Source organism: Hemiscyllium ocellatum, chromosome 22, assembly GCF_020745735.1.
Source record: "Hemiscyllium ocellatum isolate sHemOce1 chromosome 22, sHemOce1.pat.X.cur, whole genome shotgun sequence".
In the NCBI taxonomy this organism is placed as follows: Eukaryota; Metazoa; Chordata; class Chondrichthyes; order Orectolobiformes; family Hemiscylliidae; genus Hemiscyllium; species Hemiscyllium ocellatum.
Window position 1 is genome coordinate 49,791,962 of NC_083422.1, and position 27,962 is coordinate 49,819,923.

The 27,962-nt window shown below is 44.4% G+C and overlaps 1 protein-coding gene across 2 annotated transcripts in view; it reads left to right on the forward strand.

The window, feature by feature from the left end:
* The window catches only part of LOC132826515 (Kv channel-interacting protein 2-like), a 111,441-nt gene that overhangs the window by 78,038 nt on the left and 5,441 nt on the right, over positions 1-27,962 (forward strand). The window contains exons 2-7 of one of the 2 annotated variants that reach the window (XM_060842479.1): positions 11,660-11,669; positions 19,097-19,221; positions 20,403-20,472; positions 23,075-23,145; positions 24,030-24,137; positions 26,771-26,875. In XM_060842479.1, the coding sequence (XP_060698462.1) occupies positions 11,660-11,669; positions 19,097-19,221; positions 20,403-20,472; positions 23,075-23,145; positions 24,030-24,137; positions 26,771-26,875 (489 nt within the window). The remainder of the gene's footprint in view (positions 1-11,659; positions 11,670-19,096; positions 19,222-20,402; positions 20,473-23,074; positions 23,146-24,029; positions 24,138-26,770; positions 26,876-27,962) is intronic. The other variant, XM_060842477.1, reaches the window with a different exon arrangement.

Genomic DNA, 27,962 nt, shown 5'->3' on the forward strand with positions numbered 1-27,962 from the left:
GCGGATGTAGGTATTTGAGCTGAAAGGTGAGAGGGCACCATGCAACACCATACCAGCACAAGGAGTTTGTACATTCTTCCTGTGTCTGCGTGGGATTCCTCCGGGTGCTCTGGTTTCCTCCCACAGTCCAAAGATGGGCAGGTTAGGTGGATTGGCCATGCTAAATTACCCATAGTATCCAGGGATGTATTGCTTTGTTGAATTAATAAGGGGAAATATAGAGCAATAGGATAGGGGAATGGGTTTGGTGGGTTACTCTTCAGAGGGTTGATGTGCACTTGTTGGACCAAATGGTCTGGTTCCACACTATAGGGATTCTAATTAATTCTAATTAATAAATTGCCCCATAGTGTTCAAGAATATACAGGCTAGGTGGATCGGCCATGGGATATGCACAGTTACAGGGATGGTGTAGGGGTGCCTGGTCAGGGTGGGATGCTGATGGAGGGTCGGTGTGGACTTGTTGGGCCAAATGGCCTGCTTCTCCATGGTAGGGATTCTCTGATCCAAGTGGAACATGGATGGATGAAGGTTGAGAACTCTTCCGAGATGTGATTGATCTGCCAGGAACAGGAAGATTCCAGCGTGGGGAAATGTCAGCATTACTCACTGAAACCTCCTTAGATTAGACAAGAGAGTGAGCTGTGCCCAAGTTCTCACTACACAGTGACCCTTGGTGTCTCTACCCACCATGCCTTGCTGGGAAAATGACCAAATACAAACACTGGGATGGGACAGGGCCTGGCTGTGATGCTGTATGCTACTGAAAAGCTCAACCACATTTGCCTTCTAGATTGATGAGACCTGGATGATTGGGTTCCTGGAGAATAGACACACACCACACAGACCCCACACAGACCCACACCAGCCAAGAACCCTCCATCAGTAAGGAGTCAGCTCCCAGAGGGTTGGGAGAAAATCTGACTGTATAAAATGTGATAAAACAAAACAAAATTGAGAACTTACTGGGATTTAGTTCTTTAAAGACAAGTTGTGGTGAGTGTTTCTTCAATTGTTGATTGTCACAGTCCACTGGCTTTCAATAATCTTGGGCGTTTTGCATTAAGTAAGAATCATCTCAGACCTTACAGCAAAGATTTCCATTGCCTTCTCCCCAGTACCACAAAGTAGAATGGTAACAGCACTCAGTCCTCAGCACCCTGGGGGGATCAGCCCCATATCTGTATGTTCTGAGTAATGGGGCTGTTATTGAAACAGAGTTTTGAACTGGGAATTCAACCAGGGAAAGTTGTGAAACTGAGTTCATTATCTCAGGCCGTTACTGAGCTGCTTCACGAACCTGAATTCCTGACACTGCCTTATTCTGTGTGATTGACCCCTGCTGTCTTCTAAAGTTGACCAACCATTTAAATATTGTGGCTACAAGAGCAGGTCAGAGGTTAAAAATCCTGCAGTGAGTAACTCACCTCCTGTCTTGCTAAAGCCTATCAACATTCTCTAAGGCACAAGTCAGGAGTATGATGGAATAGTCCTCACCTTCCTAATGAATGCATCTCCAAGAGCACTCAAAAAACTTGGCACCACCCAGGACAAAGCAGCCTGCTTAATTGGCATGACATTCAGCCACTCTATCACTGACGCACATTAGCAGTTGTGTGTACCAACTACAAAATTCATTGCAACAAGGATCCTAGGACCACACTTTCCAAGCCCCTAAGCCTTGCTCCCAGGCTGGAAAAGTGCAACTCACTCATCTGACCAACATGAGTTGCTGGGTAAAGGGGTGAATTACCCTGATTAAATATTTATAAACATGAATTATTCCCCCTTCCATGTCTACCAGACTCTTGAACCCTGTTAGTTGTTGGGTTCGGGTCAGCTGATATAAAAATAGTTAAGTTCTCAATCCAGATTTCAACAAAACCAGACCTGAGAAAAGCCAACAGTTCAGGAGAAGCAGCGGTGTTTGCAGTCAGGAGGGTAACTGCCTTCCCATATATCCTTTAAACTAGGTGACTTGCTCCACCTAAACCATGCAATTGGCCACCCGGGACCCAACTCCTCTCCCCACCCTGATCCTTCAAACAGCCCTTGCCTTTTCCAATCCCTGCTCTACCCCTGCCTGTCTCTGCCATCCCACCCATCCCATCTCGGATATATTTCCGATCTCCCAGCCCTTTGGCCCTATGTTTGTGCCTCTGTCTAGACTTCCCAATCCATCGCAGTCTGCTATCATCTTTCTGGTTACAGTCTGGTGCCAGTGACCTACCCAGCTGACGTTCCTAACCCAGCACAGGCTGCAAAGTGAGAGTTACCAGAATCTGAAGATAAATACAACAGCATCTGTGGAAAATGCCTTCTTCTAGACCACGACCAGCCCCCACTCAATTTGACCATGGGCTAATATCCAGCCCTAAGCACCACAGTCACACTCTTACACGGACATTCTCTCACTTTCTCACTCATGCTCACAAACACTCATTATCACACACTGTCACATATACACACACATCCACATACACATACCTATGCACAGCCACATACGTGTGCACACATTCTCACACACCAAAGCACAGACACACCAATGTACATTCATACTCATAAACACAAATACACACTCGTAAACACGTACACCTCTCTCTCCCTTACAAACAAACTCCCTCTCAAATGCACACACTCTCTCTCTCACACACATTCCTCTCTCACACATTCTCTGTCAAGTACACACAGTCTCCAGTGCACATCATGCACACATTCAAAGTCTCTTGCACGCACCTGCATACATGTGCATACACAACCTTTTGTACACACGAACACATACTTGCTCTAATGCATGTGCTCTCTAATGCACACGCCCTTTCTTGTGTGTGCGCACACACACACAATCTCTCTCAATCACATACTCCCTCTCTTGCACACACACACACACACACTCTCATATACACACACACTCTCATACACATATGCTGTCGTGTGCACACTATGTCTCACACATGTCTCTCTTGCAAACTGTCATACACACTATCACATGCACACTTTATCTCTAACACATACATTCTCTTGTACATATTCTCTCTCATACATACACTCTCTCTCGTAATACACACTCTCTACATGCACACACAGAGACACTCACATGGACATACTCTCACACTCTCTCTCTCATACAGTAAATACACCCACTCACACATACACTCTCACGCACATATTCACACACACTCACTCTCACACATACACTCCCACGCACACATTCACACACACTCACACATGCATTCCCCGCACACATTCACACACACTCACACATACACTCCCATGCACCCATTCACACACTCACTCTCACACATACACTCCCATGCACACATTCACATACACTCACTCTCACACATACACATTCTCACACAGACACACACACACACACTCACTCTCACTCTCACACATACACATTTTCTCACACACACACACGTAGGCTCTTTGGCCCTTGATGTGATGTTGATCTTTATCCTACTCTAAGATCAAACTGAACTACATACCCTTCATTTCACTGTCATCCATGTGCCTATCCAAGAGTTGCTTAAATGTCCCTAATGTATTTGGTTCAACTACCACCGCTGGCAGTGCACCCCACACACCCACCACTCTCAATGTAAAGAACCGACCTCTGACATCTCCCCAAAACATTCCTCCAATCACCTTAAAATTATGCCCCCTCATGAGAGCCAATTCTGGGAAAAATTCACTGACTATCCACTGTATCTATGCCTCTCATCATCTTGTACATCTCTATCAAGTCGCCTCTCACCCTTCTTCGCTCCAATGAGAAAAGCCTTAGCTCCCTCAACCTTTCTTCACAAGACATGCCCTCTAGTCCAGGCAGCATCCTGGTAAACCTTCTCTACAATTTCCACCTCCTTCCTATAATGAAGTGACCAGAACTGAATGCAGTATTCCAAGTGTGGACTAACCAGGGCTCTAGAGAGCTGCAGTATAATCTTGTGGCTCTTAAACTCAACCCTGCTGCAAAAGAATGCCAACACACCATATGCCTTCTAAACAACTCTATCAACTTGGGTGGCAACTTTGAGGGATTTATAGGTATGGACCTCAAGATCCCTCTGTTCCTCCATACTGCCAAGAATGATGCCTTTAACCCTGTATTCTGCATTCAAATTTGATCTACCAAAATGAGTCAATTCACACTTTTCCAGGTTGAACTCTATCTGCCACTTATCAGCCCAGTTCTGCATCCTGTCAATGTCATGTTGCAAGCTACAATATCCCTCCACACTATCCACTACTCCGCCAACCTTCATGCCATCGGCAAACTTACTAATTCACCCTTCCACTTCCTCATTCAAGTCATTTATAAAAATCACACAGAACAGAGGTCCCAGAACAGATCCCTGCAGACCACCACTGGTCACTGAGCTCCAGGCTGAATACTTTCCATCTACTACCACCCTCTGTCTTCTATGGCCCAGTGAATCCTCTATCTGGACAGCCAAGGTTCCCTGTATCCCATGCCCTCATACTTTCTGAATGAGCCTACCATGGGGTACCTTATCAAACACCTTGCTAAAATTCATGTACATCACATCCACTGCTCTACCTTCTTCAATGTGTTTTGTCACATCCTCAAAGAACTCAATAAGGCTTGTGAGGCATGACTTTCCCCTTACAAAGCCATGCTGACTATCTCTAATCAAACTATGGTTTTCCAAGTAATCATAAATCCTGTCTCTCAGAATCCTCTCCAATAATTTGCCCACCACATATGTAAGACTGACTGGTCTATAATTCCTTAGATTATCCCTATTCCATTTATTGAACAAGGGAATAACATTTGCCACTCTCAATCATCTGGCACTAGTCCAGTGGACAGTGAGGACGCAACGATCATCACCAATCTCTTCCCTTGCTTCCTGTAGTTACTGTGGGTATATCCCATCTTGCCCAGGGAACTTATCTATCCTTATGTTTTTCAAAGTTTTCAGCACATCCTTCTTCTTAGCATCAACCTGTTTGAGCATATCAGGCTGTTTCACGCTGTCCTCACAAACGACAAGGTCCCTCTCACTAATGAATACTGAAGCAAAGTAATAATTAAGGCCCTCCCCTACCTCCTCCAACTCCAGGCACAAGTTCCCTTCACTGTCCCTGATTGGCCATCCTCTCGTTCCTGACATAAGTGTAGAATGCCTTAGGATTTTCCTTAATCCTACCCGCTAAAGCTTTCTCATGCCCCCTCCCAGCTCCCATAAGTCATTTCTTCAGTTCCTTCCTGGCTACTTTGTAAGCCTCCAGTGTCCTATCTGATCCTTGCTTCCATAAAATTAAGTAATCTTCCTTCTTTCTCTTGAGTAGATGTTCTACATCCCTTATCACCCAAGGTTCTTTCACCCTACCATCCCTTCCCTGCTTCTGTGGGACAAAGCTATCCAGCAATATCAGCAAGTGCCCCCTAAACAATCTCCACAGATCTGTCATGCATTTTCCTAAGAACATCTGTTCCCAAGTTATGCGCCCCAGTTCCTGCCTAATAACATTGCAATTTCCCCTCCCCAATTAAATCATGTGGACACATTCTCTCTCTCATACACACACATTCTCACACATACACTCTCACATATTCATACACACACTCTCACACAGACACATTCTCTATCTCTCTCTCACACAGACACAGACACATTCTCACTTGGACGTTCTCTCACAGACACACACACATTCTTACACACATTCACACACACAAACACTCTCACACAGACACATTCTCATGCACACACTCATGCGGACATATTCTCTCTCTCTTACACACACACACACACACACACACACACACACACACACACACACACACACACACACACACACACACGAAGCTTCTCCATTGATGTGATCCCAGGTTATAATCCAACAAGTATATCTGAAAACACAAGCTGGATCCAGGCAGAGCAGGGCAGCACTCAGTAAACACTGCCTGTTTATAGAACCCACTGGAGGAAACAGTTTACAGAGTCTTATTGTAAAGACCAAGTACAGCAGTCTACAGAATCTACTTAAAAAGACTCCCTTAGAGCATTACTAAATAGGAGTGAAGTTCTGAAAGCTTGTGTTTTCAAATAAACCTCTTGGTCTATAACCAGGAGTTGTGCATTTTTTGAGCCTGTCCAACCCAACTCAACACCAGCACCTCCACCCCATTGATGTGAGGCTGTGATCTCCTGCCAGCTTCCAAATCATCAAAGTGGTTAAGAACCTTTTGTGGAATTTGTCCAATCAGAACAGCGACTTCAAAAAGGGGAGAGTGCTGAGTCAGCAGTTCACCATCTCCAATCCCATCCTGATCTGAAACTGACCCTGAATAATGTAACATCCCCTGGTACCATTGAAATAACCGAACACCACAATAGCTGCCCGATTCATCTCTTTACTGTAGAATAAATCCCAAGATCTTTGAAAAGCCAGTGGACAAGTTTCTCAACTAACAAAATCTCACAGAAAATTGAAATTTCTGATTTAAACAAGAAGTGTGGTGGTGGGAGGAGGGGTAAATTTTCTTTATTTTTTTGGTTAATTTTATTGTTATTTTTTTGATGACTTTCAGGCAACCAGCCTCGTCACAGCACTAAAGCACTAAAGCAACGTTTCCTGAAAATCTTACCTTGCTGTCGGCCTAGGCTGGTCCCCTCACTCAGTGAATGCAAGTGAAACCTTCTCTCCACCTTCTTCTCATGACTTTTTGTGTATAATGATGATGCTGTTGTGTTTTTTTAATCTTCTCTGAATTCGCTCAGTGCATTCTTTCATTGATTTGCCCCGGTGTCATTAATACCCCTGGGCAGTGTCTCTAGCACCCTAGCTGGATCCAGGCAGGGCAGGGCAGGGCAGGGCAGCACTCAGCAAATACTGCCTGTTTATAGAACCCGTCTACAGAGTCTACTTGTAAAGACCAACTACAGCAGTCTACAGAATCTACTTAAAAAGACTCCCTTAGAGCATTACTAAATAGAATTAATGTCTCAATCTGTGGAGAGCCACACATGTTAGGTAGGGGAGTGGAGAACAATTGCACACTACAAATTATGCACATAAAATGAACCACAGTCACTTACAGGGATGGGATCTTCAGATCTGATTGTCAGGGGATATACTCAGTCACCTCCATTCTGACTGGGATTTAGTGGTGTCTCTAAATACAGTCATCAATGGTACAATCACCAGAAAGTCTCAGGTGCACTATCTTGAACTGAATGAAAACAGTATTGTCACAACAGTGTTTTAGTCTGGAATTCAATGAAGACATTAATGAATACTAAAAGCAATTAATTACGCAGAAAATATTATTGACTTTGGCTGTTATTGGGATTTTGAGACAGAGTGGTGTAGTTCTTCCGTTATACACATTTCGAGGTAAGGGCGACTAATCCAGAGACTACGAGTCTCATCACATCCAGGTCTGGAATGTACGGTCTGAGAGTGTTGTGGAGGCAGGTTCACTTGAGTGGTTAGGGTCTAGGTTGTACTGTCTGAGGCAGTGGAGGAAGTAGGTTCACTTGAGTGATTAGGATTTGGAATGCTTTGTCTGACAGTGTGGAGTAGGCAGGTTCAACTGAAGCAGTGAATAGGAAATTAAACTATTCCCTCAAAAGGAAGAATGCGCAGGGTAGAAGGTGATGGAATGAAACAAGGTGAATTGTTCATTCGGAGATCCAGTGCAGATACACAGTACATAGAACATAGAACATAACAGCACAGTACAGGCCCTTCGGCCCTCGATGTTGCACTGACCTGTGAAACCAATCTGAAACCCATCGAACCTACACTATTCCATTCTCGTCCGTATGCCTATCCAATGGCCATTTAAATGCCATTAAAGTTGGCAAGACTACTGCTGTTGGAGGGAGGGCATTCCACACACTTACTACTCTCTGAGTAAAGAACCTACCTCTGACATCTGTCCTATATCTATCACTCCTCAGTTTGAAGCTATGTCCCCTCATGCTAGCCATCACCATCCGAGGAAAAAGGCTATCATCCTCCTAATGCCATGGGCCAAATGGCCTCTTACTGCATTGTAACAACTCTGAGTGTGATATTTCTGAATGACTCATCAGCAGCTCGAGAATTTGAATTTAGTTTCAAAAGCATAGAATAAGAACATAACTTATCAGGAACCTCAGGAGGTCAGGCAGCATCTGTGGAGAGAGAGAAAGAGAGTTAATATTTGATATCAGTGGCCTTTCGTCAGAAATAGAAATAAAAATGCAGTAATGGGGAAAGTGACCATGATACTACCAATGATCATTCAAATACCACTGGTTCACTTGTCTCCTAAATGATAGATTGCAGAGGGATCTTAATAAACTTACCCTTTTGGATTATACGTGATTCCAGATTTAAACAGAAAACATTGACCCTTGACTGCCCTCTGAAATAGCCAAGCAAACCATTTGATCATATCACCTCAACCGGGGGAGGAATTCCCGCCAGCTCTCAGACTTATTTTCATTCATAGCATTGCTGAATAGACCAGCATTTTTCCTTTGTCCATCCCTAATTGCCATGGTGGGATTTGAACCCAGGACTCCAGAACACTAACCTGTGGCTCAGGATTACTAGCCCAGTGATGTCACCTTTACACCCCACAACTCCTCCCAATGGGCAATAAATGGCCAGTAGCCCTTCCAAGAATGAAGTTGTGAGACATGGGGTGGGATGGTGGTTCAGTGGTTAGCACTGTCAGCCTCACAGTGCCAGGGACCTGGGTTCAATTCCAGCCTTGTGCAACTGTGTGTGGAGTTTGCACATTCTACGTGGGTTGCCTCCCACAATCCAAAGATGTCCATGTTAGGTGGATTGGCCATACACAATTGCCCTTAGTGATAGGTGCATTAGTCAGGGGAGATGCAGAGAAATAAGGGAATGGGTCAGGCTGGGTTACTCTTCAGAAGGTTGATGTGGACTTGCTGAGCTGAAGGACCTGTTTCCACACTGTAAGGAATCTAAATGACAAGTTGGGAAAGGAGGAGTCCTTGTGCTGACCTCAATGAAGTTTTCAATGTGTTGAAAGGGGGCTGAGACTGCTGAGAAGAATGGAAGTGAAACAGTTCTATCCCACAAATAATGACCTTCTGTTATAAGTTATTGAGGAGGAGAGTTGAATGAAATTGAAAACTGACTGGAAAGAGAAGGGATTGAAAGATAAGGTTCAGTGGTGGGCAGCTGATGTTAAGATGAATCAATATGACTGATGGGCCAATGGATTTTCCTGGATCTTAAATCCATTCCATGATCAGTTGGTTCAAATCTGCACCTTTAATTGATCTTAAAGATGACAGGTGAAGACGTCCTGTCTGGAACGAAGTGAGATTCTTTCAGAAACTATTTTGCTAAATTCAGTATCCTAAATGCCTGGACTCTCCAGGGCCATCTGCTGGGAAACGGAGGGTGGCGTTTGGTAGCCGGGTGGGAGAATGAAACCAATTCTTGGGGGGTTCCTGACCTCACCTCCTCAAACTCATAAAGGACATGACAGGGGTATCAACTCATGCACTGCTGATCAGAACAGGTACTTCCATGGGTAACCAAGGCAACTGGATGAGGTTTAGATAAATTATCATCCACCATTCAAATTAAATCGCAGAACAGGTTTGAGGGACTGAATATTCTACTTTTGTACCTACTCTCCTTTCTCCTCAGTTTTTCTCATTAATAACATCATGTTACGGCCATGAAAATGCATTCAGATCATTTAAAAACACAGTATAATCAAGCAAAGTCGAGATGGCTTCATGAATCATGGCTGACAAATGTATTAGAGTTTTCTGGGAAAGTAACAAATAGAAATAAATAAAGGGGAACCAGTAAATGTATATGTTTGGATTTTCAGAAAGGTTTGGCTACTTAACAAAAGAAAAGCCTATGGTTAACATTTTGGATCCGGTGACTCTTCTTCAGAACAGGTAATAGACTCACAGAGTCATAGTGATGTACAGCATTGAAACAGAACTTTTAGTCTAACTCGTCCATGCCCAACCAGATATCCCAGATAAATTTATTCCCATTTACCAGCATTTGATCCATATCCCTCTAAACCCTTCCTATTCATATACCCATCCAGATGACTTTTAATTGTTGCAATTGTACCAGCCTCCACTACTTCCTCTGGCAGCTCATTCCATACACGCACCATCCCCTGCATGAAAATGTTGCCTTTTATATCTTTCCCCTCTCACCTTAAATCTGTGCCCTCTCGTTTTGTATTCCCGAACCCCGGGGAAAAGACATTGGCTATTCACCCTATCCACGCCCCTCATGATTTTATGAACCTCTATAAGGCCACCCTCAGCCTCCAACACTCCAGAGAAAATAGCTCCAGCCTATTCAGTCTCTTCATTTGGCTCAAACCCTCCAACTCTAGCAACATCCTTGTAAATCGTTTCTGAACCCTTTCAAGTTTCACAACATCCTCCGTATAGAGGGAGACCAGAATTGCACACAGTATTGCAAACATGTCCTAACCAATGTCCTGTACAGCTGCAACATGATCTCTCAACTCCTATACTCAATGTACTGACCCATAAAGGCAAGCTTACCAAATGCCTTCTTCACTATCCTATCTACCCGGACTCCACTTTCAAGGAACTATGCACCTGCACTTCAAGGTTTCATTGTTCAGCAACACTCCCCGGGACCTTACCATTAAGTGGATAAAACCTGTCCTGATTTGCCTTTCCAAAATGCAGCACCTCACATTTAGCTAAATTAATCTTCATCTGTCACTTCATTGGCCCATCTGATCAAGATCCCATTGTACTCTGAGGTAATCTTCTTCACTGTCCACTACACCTCCAATTTTGGTGTCATCTGCAAACTTACTAACTATACCTCGATATAAATGTCGAAAAGCAGTGGACCCAACACCGATCCTTGTGACACACCACTGGTCACAGACCTACAGTCTGAAAGCAACCCTTCACCTTCTGTTTCTACCTTCAAGCCAGTTCTATATCCAAATGGCTAGTTCTCCTAGTATTCCATGAGAACTAACCTTACTGACCAGTCTACCATGAGGAACCTTGTCGAACGCCTTATAGATCATGTCCACCACTCTACCCTCTTCAATCCTCTTCCTTACTCCTTCAAAAAAACTCAATCAAGTTAATGAGAGATGATTTAGTAAGCATTTCACTGGACCCGATATGTTAACTCTGCTTTCTCTTCACAGATGCTGCCAGACCTGCTGAGCTTCTCCAGCGGTATCTGTTTTTGTTTCAGATTGCCAGCATCCACAGTTCTTTCATTTTTTTAAAAACCCAATGTGTAAGAGGTAGTGTTATGGATTGGCTCACTAATAGATAGAGAGTTAGGTTGGGGGTTAAAGCAGCATATTCAGGATAGTAATCAAGTTGAATGCCACGTGGATCGGTGGTGGGGCCAAATTATTGACAATATATACTTGATTGAAGAAATTGAATGTATGACAGCCAGGTTTGTGGATGACACAGTCAGATGGGAAGGCAAGTAATGAGTATGACACAAAGAGACTGCAGAAGGATATAGACAGATTAAACGCATGGGCAAAGGCCTGAAAGATAGAATATTATATGGGAAATGTGAGGTTATGCACTTCAGCAGGAAGAATACAGGAGCTGAATATTATTTAAATGGAGAAAACAGCAGAAAGCCAGAGCACAAGGGATTTGAGGGTTCCCATGCATTGATTCAGGTGACTAGCATCCAAAGTTCAGCAGGTTGTAAAGAAAGCCAATGGCCTTTATTTCAAAGGGAATTGTGTTATAAAAAAGGAGTGCAACCAGAAAGTGCTGGAAAAACTCTGTCAGTATCTGTAGAGAAAGAAACAAAGTCAACAGAGTATGGAGGGATTGTTGTGACGAGCAAAGTTTAAACAGGTTGGGACTCTATTCACTCGAGGTTTGAAGTTCAAGAAGTGATCTGATTAAAACATTTGGAATTCTTAAGGGGCTTGACAGGGTAAATGCTGAGAGGATGTTTCCCCTCATGGGAGCGTCTAGGACCAGAGGATGCAGTCTCAGAATAAAGGGGCACCAATTTATGACTGAGATAAGAAGAAATTTCTTCTCTCAGGGGGTTGTGAGTCAATGGAACACATTGCCACAGAGAGAGCTGTGGGGGCAGGGTCCTTGTATACATTTAAGGCTGAGAGAGATTATTGATCAGTCGGGAATTAAAGGTTCTGGGGAAACACAATGTTGGATCAGCCATAATCACATTGGATAGTGGAGCAGGCTCAAGGGTTGAACAGCCTACTCCTATTTCTATTAATAATGTTCTTATGGTCTTAATGTTTCAAATCTGGTATGGTCTTTCTTGGACCTCAAATGCTGTTGGATTGTTTACAGTCATCTGAAAGAGTTGCTAGGGCTTCAGTTTAACATCTCACCTGATACCCATCGGTAACCCCAGTATTCCTGGCTTGGGAAGGGTTTCCAACTGTGTCAACTCTATGTGGAATCTTGCTGAGTACAATTACCTTGCTGTGTCTTGCCTCTCACTGTGACAACAGTAACTGTACCTCCTCAGCAAGTTGCTGTCAGCCAAACAGCCAGGGCCACTTGTGACAGATTCTACTATACAATGGGCAAAGCCAGTTTGGATCAAGCCAGAAGTTGTGACTTCAATCCTGCTGTGGCCTACTGGAAAACTGAATCCATTAGATCTGGTGCCTCCCTCACAGAATGGTTAGATCTGGTACCTCCCTCACAGAATGGTTAGATCTGGTACCTCCCTCACAGAATGATGGGGGAGAAAACCACGTGATTCTGTCAAGTTAGCAAGCAATTGTAAAATCTTGGACAACACAGAGAACACTTTTGTGTTTGACTTTTTTTCTAAATATAATGAAGAAATCAAGATAGTTTGGCATTTCGGAACATTGTGGTGTATTGAAATAAACATTGAATTATGGTGTTTTCATTTGGGACTTGCTAAGACTGCGCAATGGAGAGCAAGCATTAAACCAGGAAAAGACACTCAGCCCTTGTATGTTCCAGGTTTTTGCACTGCAGGATCCAGATGTTTCCCAAGGTTCTCCGATACTCCCAAACTTCCCGTTTCCTGCAAGGCAGTGTTTCTCAAATGTTCCTTACTCTCTGAGAAATTAGGTTTATCCTGTGAGCAGCTTCCAATTTGTTGTTTCTCTGCTTGTTTTAAATTTGCTTCCTTCCAGTCCTTCTATGCCACACAAGTTCCATGTAATATCCCATACTGTTTGTTCACAGCGTCATCAAGGTCACTCCATTAGGACTTTTAATTTCAAGGGCAGAGACAAAGCAATCTTGTTACAATTCACTGAGACCACACTGTGTGCAGCTTTCATCTTCAGCTTTGAAGAAAAATGCACTCATGTTGGAGGGGGTTGGTACAGTGAAAGTTCACTAGTTTCAACCCTGGGATTGGAGGGGTGGGAGGATGGGGTTTGTTCTATAATGAGTGGATTGGACCGACATCCTCTGGAGTTGAGAAAAATGAGAGGTGGTTTAAGTGAACCATGAACGATTCTGAAAGGGTTTGACATGGTTGAAATGGAGACTGTTTCTGCTGGTCGAGGAATCCAAACTGTGGTGGGATAGGAGTAGTCTCTGGATAGAGGACATAGATGAAGAGAAATTGCTCCACCTATAGAGTTGCACTTCTCTGGAATTCCATATGTCAGAGGTTGTCCTGGATTTCTCTCATGTATTTGAGGGAAGCAGAGACCACATGGGAAGGCAGAGGTTGAAGCTCAAGACCAGCCACAATCCTAATGAATGGTGGCACAGACTTGATGGGCCAAATGGCCACTCATGCTCCTCTTTCTTATGTTCTTGTGATGTCATGACAGAAGAGGAGGTCACTCAGTCCACTGTTCTGGTTCTTTCTCTCAAGCTGAACCATTAAAATAAAATTATAGTCCATGTGCAGTGTTAAGGATTTTTTTTCATTGTCTCAGTGACAATGTGATTATTAACCTCCCTTTTCATTCATCTACTGCTAACTGTTCAGGCCGTGTCTCTTTGTTACTCAATCACTAAACCAGCCAAATATCATGCACCACCTCAAAGTCCTTCATTGGTCTGAGAAGCTCCAATACATCATCCCTTTAATACTCTCAGTCCCAGTGAGAGAAGCCTAAACCCTTTTGTCTCACACATTCCTTTCATTTCTGCTCCTGCTCTAATGGAAGTCTTCACCCTCCTATTTTACAGTTCGAATATCTCTCCAATGAGGTCACAAAGTGGACAGATTGCAACCCACAGTCAAATAGATTTGCATTTACGTAGTGCCTTTCACGGCTTAAGGTCATTCCCAAAGTGCTTTCAGCCAATGCAGTAGTTTTGAAGTATAGTTATAGTTGCAATGTAAGGGGAAGTGGTGTTGAGTTAGTGCACAGCAAGATCACATGTAAAAACAATCATGTGATAGTGAACAGATTCATCTGTTTGAAAGATGCTGGTTGAGGGATGAATATTGGTCCCAGGACACCAGGGAGAACTCCCTCACTCTTCAAAATAGGAAGGACAGAGGATTTGGAACAATAACTTAAAGACGACAGCTCCAATAATGTGGACCATCCTCAGCATCGACTCTCTGACAGTGCGACACTCCCACAACACTGACCCTTTTTACAATATGGTACTCTCTCAGTACTGACCATCAGACAGTGCAGTGCTCCCTCAGAACTGACACTTTGACAATGCAGCACTCCCTCAGTGCTGGCCCTCCAACAGTGCAGCACTTCCTCAGTCTTAACGTTCAATAGTGCAGCACTCCCTCAGTGCTGACCCGCCAACAGTGCAGCACTCCCTCAGTGCTGACCCTCAGGCAGTGTAGCACTCCCTCAGTACTGACCCTCCAACAGTGCAGCACTCCCTCAGTTCTGACCGTCTGTCAGTGCAGCACTCGTTCAGTGCTGACCGTCCAACAGTGCAGCACTCCCTCAGTGCTGATCCTCCGATAATGCAGTACTCACTCAGTGCTGACCCTCCAACAGTGCAGTACTCACTCAGTGCTAACCCTCCGACAGTGCAGTACTCACTCAGTGCTGACCCTCTGATAGTGCAGTACTCCCTCAGTGCTGATTCTTCAACAGTGCATCAGTCCCTCAGTGCTGATCCTCCGACAGTGCAGCACTCCCTCAGTGCTGACCCTCCGACAGTGCAGCACTCCCTCAGTGCTGACCCTCCGACAGTGCAGCACTCCCTCAGTGCTGACCTTCTGACAGTGTAGCACTCCCTCAGCGCTGACCCTCCGACAGTGCAGCACTCCCTTAGTGCTGACCCTCCGACAGTGCAGCACTCCCTCAGCACTGACCCTCTGGCAGTACAGCACTCACTCAGTACTGACCTTCCAACAGTGCAGCACTCCCTCAGTGCTGACCCTCTGACAGTGCCGCACTCGTTCAGTACTGACCGTCCAACAGTGCAGCACTCCCTCAGGACTGACCGTCCAACAGTACAGCACTCCCTCAGTACTGACCCTCTGACAGTGCCACACTCACTTAGTACTGACCCTCGGACAGTGCAGCATTTACTTAGTACTGACCTTCCAACAGGAGGCACTCCCTCAGTCTTCTGACAGTGAAGTTCTCCCTCAGAACTGATCCTCTAAAAATTTAGTGCTCCTTCAGCATTGACCCTCTGACAATGTGGTGTTCCCTCAGTACCGGTCCACTGGTGCACCTCTGGAGTAAAGGTAAAGTCGAAATAATCTGATAAAACCATAGGCCTGCTCTCTCATTAGAAAGAGAGAGATGACTGGTGGTGGTTTAGCCTGAGCAGCGCCACATCTCAGCAAGAGGAGAGATTGATATACAGGTGGATGCTGAGATGCCATTTGAAATGCCCCTTCTCCCCTTGACATACAAAGCACTGATGAGAATCCAATGTTTACAAGCCAAATTCAATGCAGGACAATATAAAGCAGTCATCTGTAAGTGCAGGAAACGTTCGATATTTAAAATACACGACTGTATAGGATGGTTCCTAAATATGAGCATTTGTAAGTCAGACATTTATAAATTGTGGACCTCCTATATTCTATTTGGTTCTCATCAGTGCTTTATATCTCAAGTGAAGAAGGGGCATTTCAGATGGCATCTCATACCCACCTGTATATCACCCAAGGATTCAAGAATTGGTGCTCTCAGTGCAAAAGCTTACGGATGGGACAAGTTCTCTGCAGATCCTCAACCTTAAATCCAAACGGGAAAGTCCAGGCTCAAAAAGCCCTAATTAAAATCGGGGTCCCATGAGGCCAATCAGGATCCCACTGAAGAATGGTGTGGTTTCCTTCAATCTCCATCGCCATCTCCATTCCTGTTGGTTATCTCCTCAGTCATCATGGCTCACTCACCTTCCCAAATTAGTTCCACGTTCCCATCCCATTTTACATTTACACTTGGTGCTTTTATTCCTAAACCTCTACAGAAGGTCCAGAACATTCCCTCAGCCCTGCTGTTAAGTGAAAGAAGGGTCTTCATTCTTGTATGAAATGGGTTGAAGCTCTGGGAGTTGTCCTCTGGAGTAATTGTATAGTCTCTATTGAGCAGTTTCCAGGACTACACAGTCCCCACCTGACCCTCCAAGTACCAATGAATGGGGCAGATTGTCATATCTTTGGTAATAGGCAGGATGACTGGTGTTAAGAGACAGCAATGAAAGATTTTGTCTCCCTCATCATTCTTCTCTTTACAATGATGCTAGTTTTCCCATTTTAATTTATCCTTTTACAAGATGTGGGCATCAGCTACTGGGCCAACATTTGTTGACCATCTGTAACTACTCTGGAGCAGGTGATAGTGAGTTACCTTCTTGCAAACCATTTCATGTAGGGAGCCCAAGAGTTGCATAATGGAGGGAGTTCCAGGATTCTCCTTTGGATTAAAATCCAAGGGAAACTAGTGATGAGCAATAAATGTCAGAGACGCCCAAATCGCACGAGTGAATAAAAAATACATTCTGACCCAGCAACACTGAAGGAATGGTGATATATTTCCAAGTCAGGACGGTCAGTGGCTTGGAGGGGAACTTGCAAGTGGTGGTGTTACCTTGTATCTGCTGCCCTTGCCATTTTAGTTGGTAGAGATCACAGGTTTGGAAGGTGTTGTTGAAGGTGACAGCAAATTGCTGGGCATGGGACACACTGCTGCTGCTGAGTATAGATGGTGGAAGCAGGGAATGGTTAAGGTGGTGGATGGGTTGTTAATTATTGTGTTGCTTTGTCCTGGATATCGATAAGCTTCTCAGCTATTACATCCAGAGTGGCACTTCACTCTTCTATCACACTCCTGACTTGTGTCGTGTAAAAAATGAGGTCTGCAGATGCTGGAGATCACAGCTGCAAATGTGTTGCTGGTCAAAGCACAGCAGGTTAGGCAGCATCTCAGGAATAGAGAATTCGACGTTTCGAGTATAAGCCCCTCATCAGGAATAAGAGAGAGAGAGCCAAGCAGGCTGAGATAAAAGGTAGGGAGGAGGGACTAGGGGGAGGGGCGATGGAGGTGGGATAGGTGGAAGGAGGTCAAGGTGAGGGTGATAGGCCGGAGTGGGGTGGGGGCGGAGAGGTCAGGAAGAGGATTGCAGGTTAGGAGGGCGGTGCTGAGTTGAGGGAACCGACTGAGACAAGGTGGGGGGAGGGGAAATGAGGAAGCTGGAGAAATCTGAATTCATACCTTGTGGTTGGAGGGTCGTGTAGATGGTGGTCAGGCTTTGGGAGGTCAGGAGGCGAGTTACTCACTGCAAAATTCCCAGCGTCTGAGCTGCTCATGTAGCTGCTGTCAGTGACTATCTGCTCAATGTTGATCCCAGCATGTGATGCTGGGAGACGAGGATGCAGTCGAGTGTCAAAGGGAGATAGTTGACCTCTTTGTCACACTCACAAGTTGCAAATGGTGTTGAGGCTTTGGGTAGTAAGGAGATAAGCCATTTACTGCACAAAGTCCAGATAGTTCCAGGAGCAGTGATGTGATCACAGTTCTGTGGCTACCCTCACAGACTGGGTACACTTTCTGTGCAAGATCTCTGATGCCACCTGTGGGTGTGCTTATTTCATAGAATTGCAGACTATCATGCCTCAAGAGAAGGCTGTTCAGCCCGTCAATTCCTTGACTAGTTTCCTCTCCTCTCCTTCCCAGTGACCTGAAGGCACAGAGTGGGTTGCTGATGAGATTGGTTGACCCAGCACCGACTGGGCTTGGATCTGGGATCTTATTGGTTGTTGTGTTTTATGGAATGCATCTATTGAATGACTTATTGAGGAAACAACATTGCTTGTTACTTCAGAGCTCAAAACTTGAATTGTAAATACCAGATGCTACTAGTCCAGTTGCCAGCTTTCAAATGTGTAATTTCATGAGTGATACCAAACAATATTTTCACAACATCTTTCTCCCAAAGATGTCATGAGCACCTTAACAAACACACATTCTCCACTGCTGATCCCAAGAGAGGCTTGTTTCAAATATACCAGGGAATGAAGTGAAATATAAGATTTTCAGGATCTTGACAAAGGTACAGAGGTAGCAGGGGTGTGGAACTTCAGTTCATGTGAAGAGATTGAAGAAGCTGGGATCACGGTCCTTACAGTAGAGAAGGTGAAACGGAAATTCAATATAGAGGTGTTCAAAACAATGAATGGTTTTGGGAAAATCAATGAAGAGAAACTGCAGGGGGCTAGAGGATATAAAATGAAAACAATTGGCTAATTAGAAAGGGGAAGATGCGAATTTTTATTGTTTTGATCTGGAATGCACTGCCTGAAAGGGCAGTGATGCAGATTTATTTTCAAAAGTGGATTTAATAAATGTTGAAGAGAAAATTACAGAATTATGGAGTAAGAGGAAAGATGTATAACTACTCAGATGGCCCTATCAAAGGGCTAGCACAGGACATGATGTGCCAAATGGTCTCACTCAGTGATATATCTCTTGATGATTCCATTACCTCACTGAGACCCTGGGATTACATCTTTTTCATTTGAATTAGCACTTGAGTTGACAATGATCATTCATTTATCCATTATCCATCCGTTTTCCCAGTTAACTTGGCACCCATTAGGAATGCTTCATCTCTAACTTTGTTTCTTTGTCTTTCTCTCTCTCTCTTTATCCATCCAGACAGCATTGAGGATGAATTTGAACCATCCACAGTGTGTCACCGACCTGAAGGCCTGGAACAGCTTCAAGGGCAAACGAAGTTCACCAAGAAAGAACTCCAGGTCCTCTATCGGGGCTTCAAAACTGTGAGTTCTTGGGTGGATTAAAACGAGGAAGTAGCTGTTCCATGTGGTGGCTAACCGCAGACTGCTCACTGTAACACACACCGGGTCAGAGGGTTGTGGGTTCAAGTCCAACTCCATGGACTTGTGGACATCATTCAGGCCTATACTCTAGTGTAGTGTTGAGTGATTGCCACCCTGTCAGGGATACCACCTTTAGCATGAAACAATAAACTGAGGACCTGTCTGTTCTCGGAGGTGGACGTGGGAGATTAAATTGCCCCTATTTCAAAGACAAGTGTGGGGTGTTGCGCCCGGTGTCCAGGGCAATATTTAACCCCTGAATTAAGATCACATGATCTTATGCCTGTCTCATACCTGCTTGTGGGAACCTGCTGTGCTCAAAGGGGCCGCCATATTTCCCACATTACAGCAGCAACCTTATTTCAAATGAATTTCACTGTCTGTCAAGTGATGTTGAGAGGCTGCGCAGAAATGCAAGTTTTCTCCTAATTTGGCTGTGCACTAAATGTCAATGTTTACATATTTACATCTCCAGCTAAAGAACCTAGTTAGTATTCTGTACTGGGTAGTTGTTAAGCTCCAGTCAGAACTAAAGAACATACACACTCGTTGTTTGTTGCAACCCTCAGACAGGGAGGCTTTATTCTGAAGTTGTACATTCTGCAAAGCACAAAGCAATCTGAACAAGCTCCTGAGCCTATTGACTCACTAGTGTTACATGACTCACCTCTTAAAGTGTCCCACATCAACTATAGTACATAAACCTAGATCTTTATTATCATAGAGTTCCTATAGTGTGGAGCCTGGCCATTTGGCCCAACACGTCCACACTGAACCTCCGAAGAGTATCCATGCAGACCCAATTGCCTACTCTATTACTTTACATTTGCCCTGACTAATGCACCTAACCTATATCACTGATCAGTGTAGACGATTTAGCATGGCCAATCCACCTAACCTTTTGACTGTGGGAGGAAACTGGAGCACCTGGACACAGGGAGAACATGCAAACTCCACACAGACAGTCGCCTAAGGCTGGAATTGAACCTGGGCCCCTGGCGCCATCAGGCAGCAGTGCTAACCACTGAGCCACCGTGCCATGTTGAAATCATAACTTGTTTGATCAATGCTCTGTACAGATTGCAAACTGAATTTGATATTTACTTGTCCCTTGCTGCCAGGAGTGTCCCAGTGGTGTTGTTAATGAAGAGACATTTAAACAGATTTATTCCCAGTTCTTTCCTCAAGGAGGTGAGTGGAAACTCTGAGTTCTGGGTCTATAGTAAGACAATGGTTATTTTACTGGTTCAGTAATTCATAGGTCTGGATTAATAATGCTCCAATGGCAGTTTAATAATTTTGTTTTATTCATTCATGGGATGTGGGTGTCACTGGCTGGACCAGCATTTACTGGTCATCCCTAATTATCCAGACGGAAGTTAAGAGTCAACCATATTGGTGTGAGTCAGAGTCACGTGTAAGTGAGACCAGGTCTCTAAGTCAGCAGTTCCCTTCTCTGAAGGATATTCATGAACCAGATGATTTTTCTCCCCCAACAAGCAACACTGGTTTCATGGTCATCATTAGACTCTTAATTCCAGATTAGTATTGAATTAGAATTCCACAGCTGCCAGATTTAAGCCCAGGTCAGCAGAATATTACCTGTGAACTTTGGGTGAGTAGTTCAGTGATAATACCACTAGACCATCACTTCCCCTCAATTTGAATTGGTCTTTGAAAAATGGCTAGGGTTGGTAAAAGCAGCTGTGTAGCTGAGGAATGTCCCAGTGAGTCCTTAGATGCACCATCATGATGCTGTCCTTGACTGATTTGGGCTGACATCTGACTCCTGCAGATCCATTGCTGTGTGATTCAGTCTGAATTATGCTCTAAAATGTCCCACTAAAGTCTCATTGTGTCAAATTCCTGATGAAGGGCTTTTGCCCGAAACATCGATTTTCCTGCTCCTCGGATGCTGCCTGACCTGCTGTGCTTTTCCAGCACCACTCTAATCTAGACTCTAATCTCCAGCATCCCTTTATTGGTCAGAGTATTGAGTACAGGAGTTGGGAGGTCATGTTGCGGTTGTACAGGACATTGGTTAGGCCACTGTTGGAATACTGCGTGCAAATTCTGGCCTCCTTCCTGTTGGAAACATGTTGTGAAACTTGAAAGGGTTCAGAACAGATTTACAAGGATGTTGCCAGGGTTGGAGGATCTGAGCTATCGGGAGAGGCTGAACAGGCTGAGGCTGTTTTCCCTGGAGTGTTGGAGGCTGAGAGGTAACCTCATAGAGTTTTACAAAATTATGAGGGGCATGGATAGGGTAAATAGGCAAAGTCTTTTCCCTGGGGTTGGGGAGTCCAGAACTAGAGGGCATAGTTTTAGGGTGAGAGGGGAAAGATATAAAAGAGACCTAAGGGGCAACTTTTTCACGCAGAGGGTGGTATGTGTATGGAATAAGCTGCCAGAGGAAGTGGTGGAGGCTGATACAATTGCAACATTTAAGAGGCATTTGGATGGGTATATGAATAGGAAGGGTTTGGAGGGATATGGGCCGGGTGCTGGCAGGTGGGACTAGATTGGGTTGGGATATCTGGTTGGCATGGATGGGTTGGACCGAAGGGTCTGTTTCCATGCTGTACATCTCTATGACTCTATGACTCTATCTGCAGTATCCACTTCTGCCTCACTGTGTCAAATGCCAAGGCACCTTTGAATGGGTAACAATTATGCATGCAGTCAGTGATTCTAACATTCTCAGAATTATAAAACAATTGACCCTTTCATGACAGGCAAAGCAATGCCTGAACTCAGCCACACAGGTAGCATGGGATCAGCACAGATCAGCCAATATTCAGAAACACACCTCTGGGCTAGTGTTTATTTTGTCCCATTGAAAGATAATGAAGGATCAGAGTTTCAGTGGTTTAGCCATCAGACAGATACTATAAGACTGATAGGTTTCATAGATAGATTTAGAATTTATTACCACGTGTACTCAAGTACAGTGAAAAGTATATAATGTCACCACACATGGCGCCATCTTAGGTACCAAAGTACAAAAATAATTAGGTACAAAGTATTTAATTGAAACATAGAAAAATAAAGAAATAAGGTAATAGTTAACATTCAAGTCTTTTGTAGTCTAAACTAGGAAAATGAAGGAATAGGTTAAAAGTTAAAAGACTCTCAGGGATGTGGCTTAGAGGCTAGGCCTAACAGACTGGGGAATTATCAGCAAATGAATGACAATCATTCTTCATGCATTCTTGAGACATGGGGTCACTGGCTGAGCCAGCATTTATTGTCCATCCCCAATCACCCATGAGAAGGTGGTGGTAAACTTCCTTCTTACATTGCTTCAGTCCATTTGATTACAGGGACACCCACTGTGCTGTTGAGGAAAGAGTTGCAGGATCTTGACTTAGCAACTATGAAGGAATATTTCCAGGTCAGGATGGTGAGTGGCCTGGAGGTGAACTTGCAGGCAGTGGTGATCCCTTGTATCTGCTGTCCTTGTTGTTCTGGTATCTAATCCCATGCTACATCTGTCTTGGGAGTGTTTGATGGGGACAGTATAGACAATGTTTTATTTTCAGTTTAAAAGAGTAGAGGGAGTTTTATTTTCAGTCCAGAAGAGTTGACAAAACTTTACTTTCAATTTAAAAGACTAGAGGATGCTTTACTCTGTTTCTAATCCAACCTGTTGTGAAAATGTTTGATGGGCACAGTATAGAGTGAGTTTTAATCTGCATCCATCTGCTGGAAAGTCTTGTGCACTGAAAGTAAGTGAATGAATGAGCTGAACATTATTGTTTCAATACTGAAGATGATATGCTTTCCATTGCAGACTCCAGCATGTATGCACACTTCCTGTTCAATGCCTTTGACACAGACCACAATGGCTCTGTCAGTTTCGAGGTTAGTGAATCTCCTGCAACTCTGGCTAAGAATAGGGAGTTGGGGCAGGGAGTATCTTCCTGTTAGATTTTGAAGCACCAAAGTAGATATGAAAGACAGATTGTGGATGTTATGCTTTTTTAAAATATTTCAAGACAGATGATATGGTCAATTGATAAAAGAAGGGTGAGAGGAGTGAAATCATAGAACCAACAGCATCGAAACAAACCGTCTGGCCCATCAAGTTCATTCCAACTCTCTGAAGAGCATCCCACCCCCCCCCTCAACACCCCCTCCCCCCCACCCCCCAAATCTATCACCAGAAACCAGTATTTCCCATGTCCAATCCACCATTTTGGACTGTGGGAGGAAACCGCAGCACCTAGAGTAAACCCATGCAGACATAGAGAGAATGTGCAAACTCCACATAGACAGTCACCCGAGGCTAGAATCAAACCCAAGTCCGTGGCACTGTGAGGCAGTAGTGCTAATCACTGAGCCATCAAGCTGTAGATGTTCTACACATTGGTCACAGTGTAATCTAACAGTCTCAAGAGGTGCAGCACAGCTCCTGACTAGAACTGTTCATGTGATAAGTATCTGTTCTATATTATTGTATTGTCAGTAAAGAGCAAGAAACTAGTTAGCCAGACATGAGTTAAGTGTGTAAGTGTTGCAATGGCTGCATTCATAGCTGCCTTTAAGAGTCAGGTGTTGGGTAACACAATTTCAGCCTAAACAAGTCTCTTAACCAGGCAGCACGGATTAAAGGGAACAGGCTCTAAGCTTTGCAAGTCTAAAGTATGATTATTTACCATGTTTGAGAACCAGAGGATACCAGAAGACAGATTACACTCACTGTTACTAGAGCAGATCTTATTGTTTCTCATTTTGTCTTCTCACAGAACTTTGTGACAGGTTTATCTGTCATTCTCCGTGGGACTATTGATGACAAACTCAGCTGGGCATTTAACCTGTATGATTTAAATAAAGACGGCTGCATAACCAGAGAGGTAAACTGGTGATGAGGGAGGGCGTGGAATGAATGATTAATAATTTTTCTTAAATGCAAGGGGGAGAAAGGAAAGTGAGAGAAAGAGGACAAGAGAGAAATAGAGTGTGGGAGAGAAAGACAGAGAACAAAGGAATGGAAATTTTTTTGTACTTCTCTTGTACTTTCCTCATTACATTCCAAAGTGCTGTGCAGCCAGCGAAGAACTTTGGAAATGCGGTCATTTGACATCATGTGGGAATATCCTCTGAGAGCTCCAATCAGCAGCTGACCTCGATAACAGGCACAGCTCCCATGAGTCCTTTGGGTGGTTGAACCCACAGAGAGTGTCATTTATTCAGGTGGGAAGCTGGCAAGTAGGGACTCCACCATATTCCAGATTCCACTGTGACCAACGTGTGGGTGGAAAGGTTATCCCATTCTCCTGCCAATTGATGGTGTGAGCCTTCAGAGAAAGACACAATGTGGGGCTGTCTCACCTGTGATTGAGACTGACATTGCCTCCACAAGATTCTGCCCTGTATCGATCATAATATTGTCACTCATTTCAGTGATGCTCCATCTAACAAGACAGAATCTCTGGTCTACTTCCTCTGCTGTGGTGTGAGCTGTGATTCAGTGAGCTTCACTCTTACCTGATTTGGAGGTTCCAGGGTTCAGGTTCCACTCTAGAAAGTCAAGCACTTCATTCAGGTCAACATTCCCAGTGCAGTGCTGTGGGAGACTTGCCCTGTCACAGTGAGGTTTGAAACCCAGGCACCATCTGGCTTCCCATAAGGATGTGAAATAGCCCAGAACCACTATTTCATCTTCCCCAAGTCCAGCTCAATATTGATTCTTCAGTGAACGACTATCTGATTGTGATCATATTGCTTTCTGTGGAGGCTTGCTCTGCATAAATTGAATATGTTTCCAGCATTACAACATTATAACAATACTACAAAATTAGCTGTGCAATGTTTTCAGATGTTCTGAAGTTGTGAAAAGTGTTATTCCAATGGGAGTTGACACTTCTTTCCCTGAAGGTGCTGCAGACAGTGGAAGTGGGTGATGAATTGCCATTTTCATTTGTCTTGGGAACCGGGGTTTTCCTGGTCCCTGCAGTCAGTGAGTCTGAGACTAAGATTCTTAGCCAGAAAAAAACAGGTCTCAACATCACTGGATAATCCAGAGCTTGAACAGATGCAGACATCTGCACGGGCTCTGGAGACTGTAAAAGGGCCTGCTCATTCCTGATGAAGGGATTATGCCCGAAACGTCGAATTTCCTATTCCTTGGATGCTGCCTGACCTGCTGTGCTTTAACCAGCAACACATTTTCACTTGTGTCACTACAGTCAATGTGCATGTAGCATGTGTGAGCATGTGTCTGTACACGTGTGCGTGTGTGAGTTTGTGTCTGTGTGAATGAGAGACCGAGCTTGTGTTTGTGTGTTAGTGTGAGAATGTGAGAGCAAATGTGTGCCTGTCTGTGTGTGAGTATATGACTTGTGAGTGAGCGTGTGTCTGTGCTTGAGAGCGAGCATTTGTGTGTGAGACCGAGTGTGTGTCTGTGTGTGAGCACAAGCATGTGTGTAACAGCGAGTGTGTGTTTGTGTGAGAGCAAGCTTGTGTCTGTGGGTGAGTGAAAATGTGTCTTTGTTGAGAGTGAACGTGTGCCTTGAGTGAGCATGTGTCTGTGTGTGAGCGTGTCTGTGTGAGTGTGTGTGTTTGTGTGTGAGGGTGAACATTTGTCTGTGTGTGAGAGCAAGGCATGTGTCTGTGTGACAGAGTGTGTGTCTGTGTTAGAGACTGAACATGTCTATATGTGAGAGACTGAGCATGTGTCTGTGCGGCGAGATTGAGGATTGCAGATGCTGGCGAATCGAGTGGAGAGTGTGCTGCTGGAAAAGCACAGCAGGTCAGGCAGCATCTGACGAGCAGGAAAGTCGATGTTTCAGGCAAAAGCCCTTCATCATGTGTCTATGTGACAGAGTGTGTCTCTGTGTGTGAGAGACTGAGCATGTCTGTGTGTGAGAGCGAGCTTGTGTCTGTGTGTGAAACTGAGCAAGTCTGTGTCTAAAAGCAAGTTTGTGTCTGTGTGTGAAAGGATGATTGTGTCTGTGATGGTGAGCACCTGTCTGACTGCATGTGTGTGTGTGTGTGTGTGTGTGTGTGTGTTAGACTGAGAGTGTGGCTTAATGTGTATTAGTGGGAGTATGAATGTGTTTGTGTGTGTGAGTGTGTACATGTGTGAGTGTAACTGTGAGTGTATGACTGTGAGTGTATGTGTATATGAGTGCGAGACTATATGTGTGTGTGTGTGTGTGTGTGTGTGTGTGTGACAGTGTATAAGAATGTGCATAAATGTGTGCTTATGAGTGTGAGTGTGTGTACTCAGTTGAGGATCAGACATCGGTGTTTGAAGCTAAGAATACAAGAACAAATGGAATGCAGTGGTTCAAGAAGGCAGCTCACCACCATTTTCTCAAGGACAACTCGGGACGGGCAATAAATGCTGGCCCAGCCAACAATGCCCCCTGTGTTGGTGGTTGTGTGTTCTAAAATGAGTTTGAGTTTGACCCCTAATTGAACTGATCTGAAGGGAGATGGCAAGTGGTGTCTGATTAGTTCTTTTCCTTTGACCTATTTGCAGGAAATGCTGGATATTATGAAATCCATTTACGACATGATGGGAAAGTACACCTACCCGACAGTGAGGGAGGAATCACCACAGGAACACGTGGAAACCTTCTTCCAGGTAAGAGGTCATGTGTTCAAAATTCTGATTATCTGATGTAACATATGACTTCTGATGAAGAGTCACTGGACTTGAAATGTTAAATCTGCTTTCTTCCCATAGGTTGCTAGACCTGCTCAGTGTCTCCAGAAATATCTGTTTTTGTTTCTCCAGCATCTGCATCTGTTTTATACAAGAGTAGAGGAAGCTTTAGTCTGTATCTAACGTTGTGCTGTACCTGTCCTGGGAGTGTTTGATGGGAACGCTGCAGAAAAGGGCTTTACTTACAGTTTAAAGGGATAGAGATGGCTTTACTTTCAGTTTAAAAAGTAGAAAGGACTTTACTCCTATGTTTTACCTGCCTTGGGTGTGTTTTTTTAAATATTGACTTGTGGGAAGTGGGGAGTATTCCATCAGACCATAGCAACACGACAGCTGGAGGAAGAGCGCCTCATCTTCCGCCTAGGAACCCTCCAACCACAAGGGATGAACTCAGATTTCTCCAGTTTCCTCATTTCCCCTCCCCTCACCTTGTCTCAGTCAAATCCCTCGAACTCAGCACCGCCCTCCTAACCTGCAATCTTCTTCCTGACCTCTCCGCCCCCACCCCCACTCCGGCCATCACCCTCACCTTGACCTCCTTCCACCTATCGCATTTCCAATGCCCCTCCCCCCAGTCCCTCCTCCCTACCTTTTATCTTAGCCCACTTGGCACACTTTCCTCATTCCTGTTGAAGGGCTCATGCCCAAAACGTCAATTCTCCTGCACCTTGGATGCTGCCTGACCTGCTGCGCTTTTCCAGCAACACATTTTCAGCTCTGATCTTCAGCATCTGCGGTCATCACTTTCTCCCAGTTTAATTTTTGATCAAGGATGATACTGGGGGATTCAGTTATGGTGAAAATGAAGGGGGTTGGTTAGATTGTCTCTCATTGGAGATGGTCATAGCCTGCCATTTGTGTAGTGTGAATATTACATGCTGCATGTCAGTCCAAGCCTGGATATTGTCCAGAATTTGTTGCATTTGGCAATGGACTGCTTCAGTATTTGAGGGGTCGTGAATGGTGCTAAACATTATGCAATTATTACTGAACATCCCCACTTCTG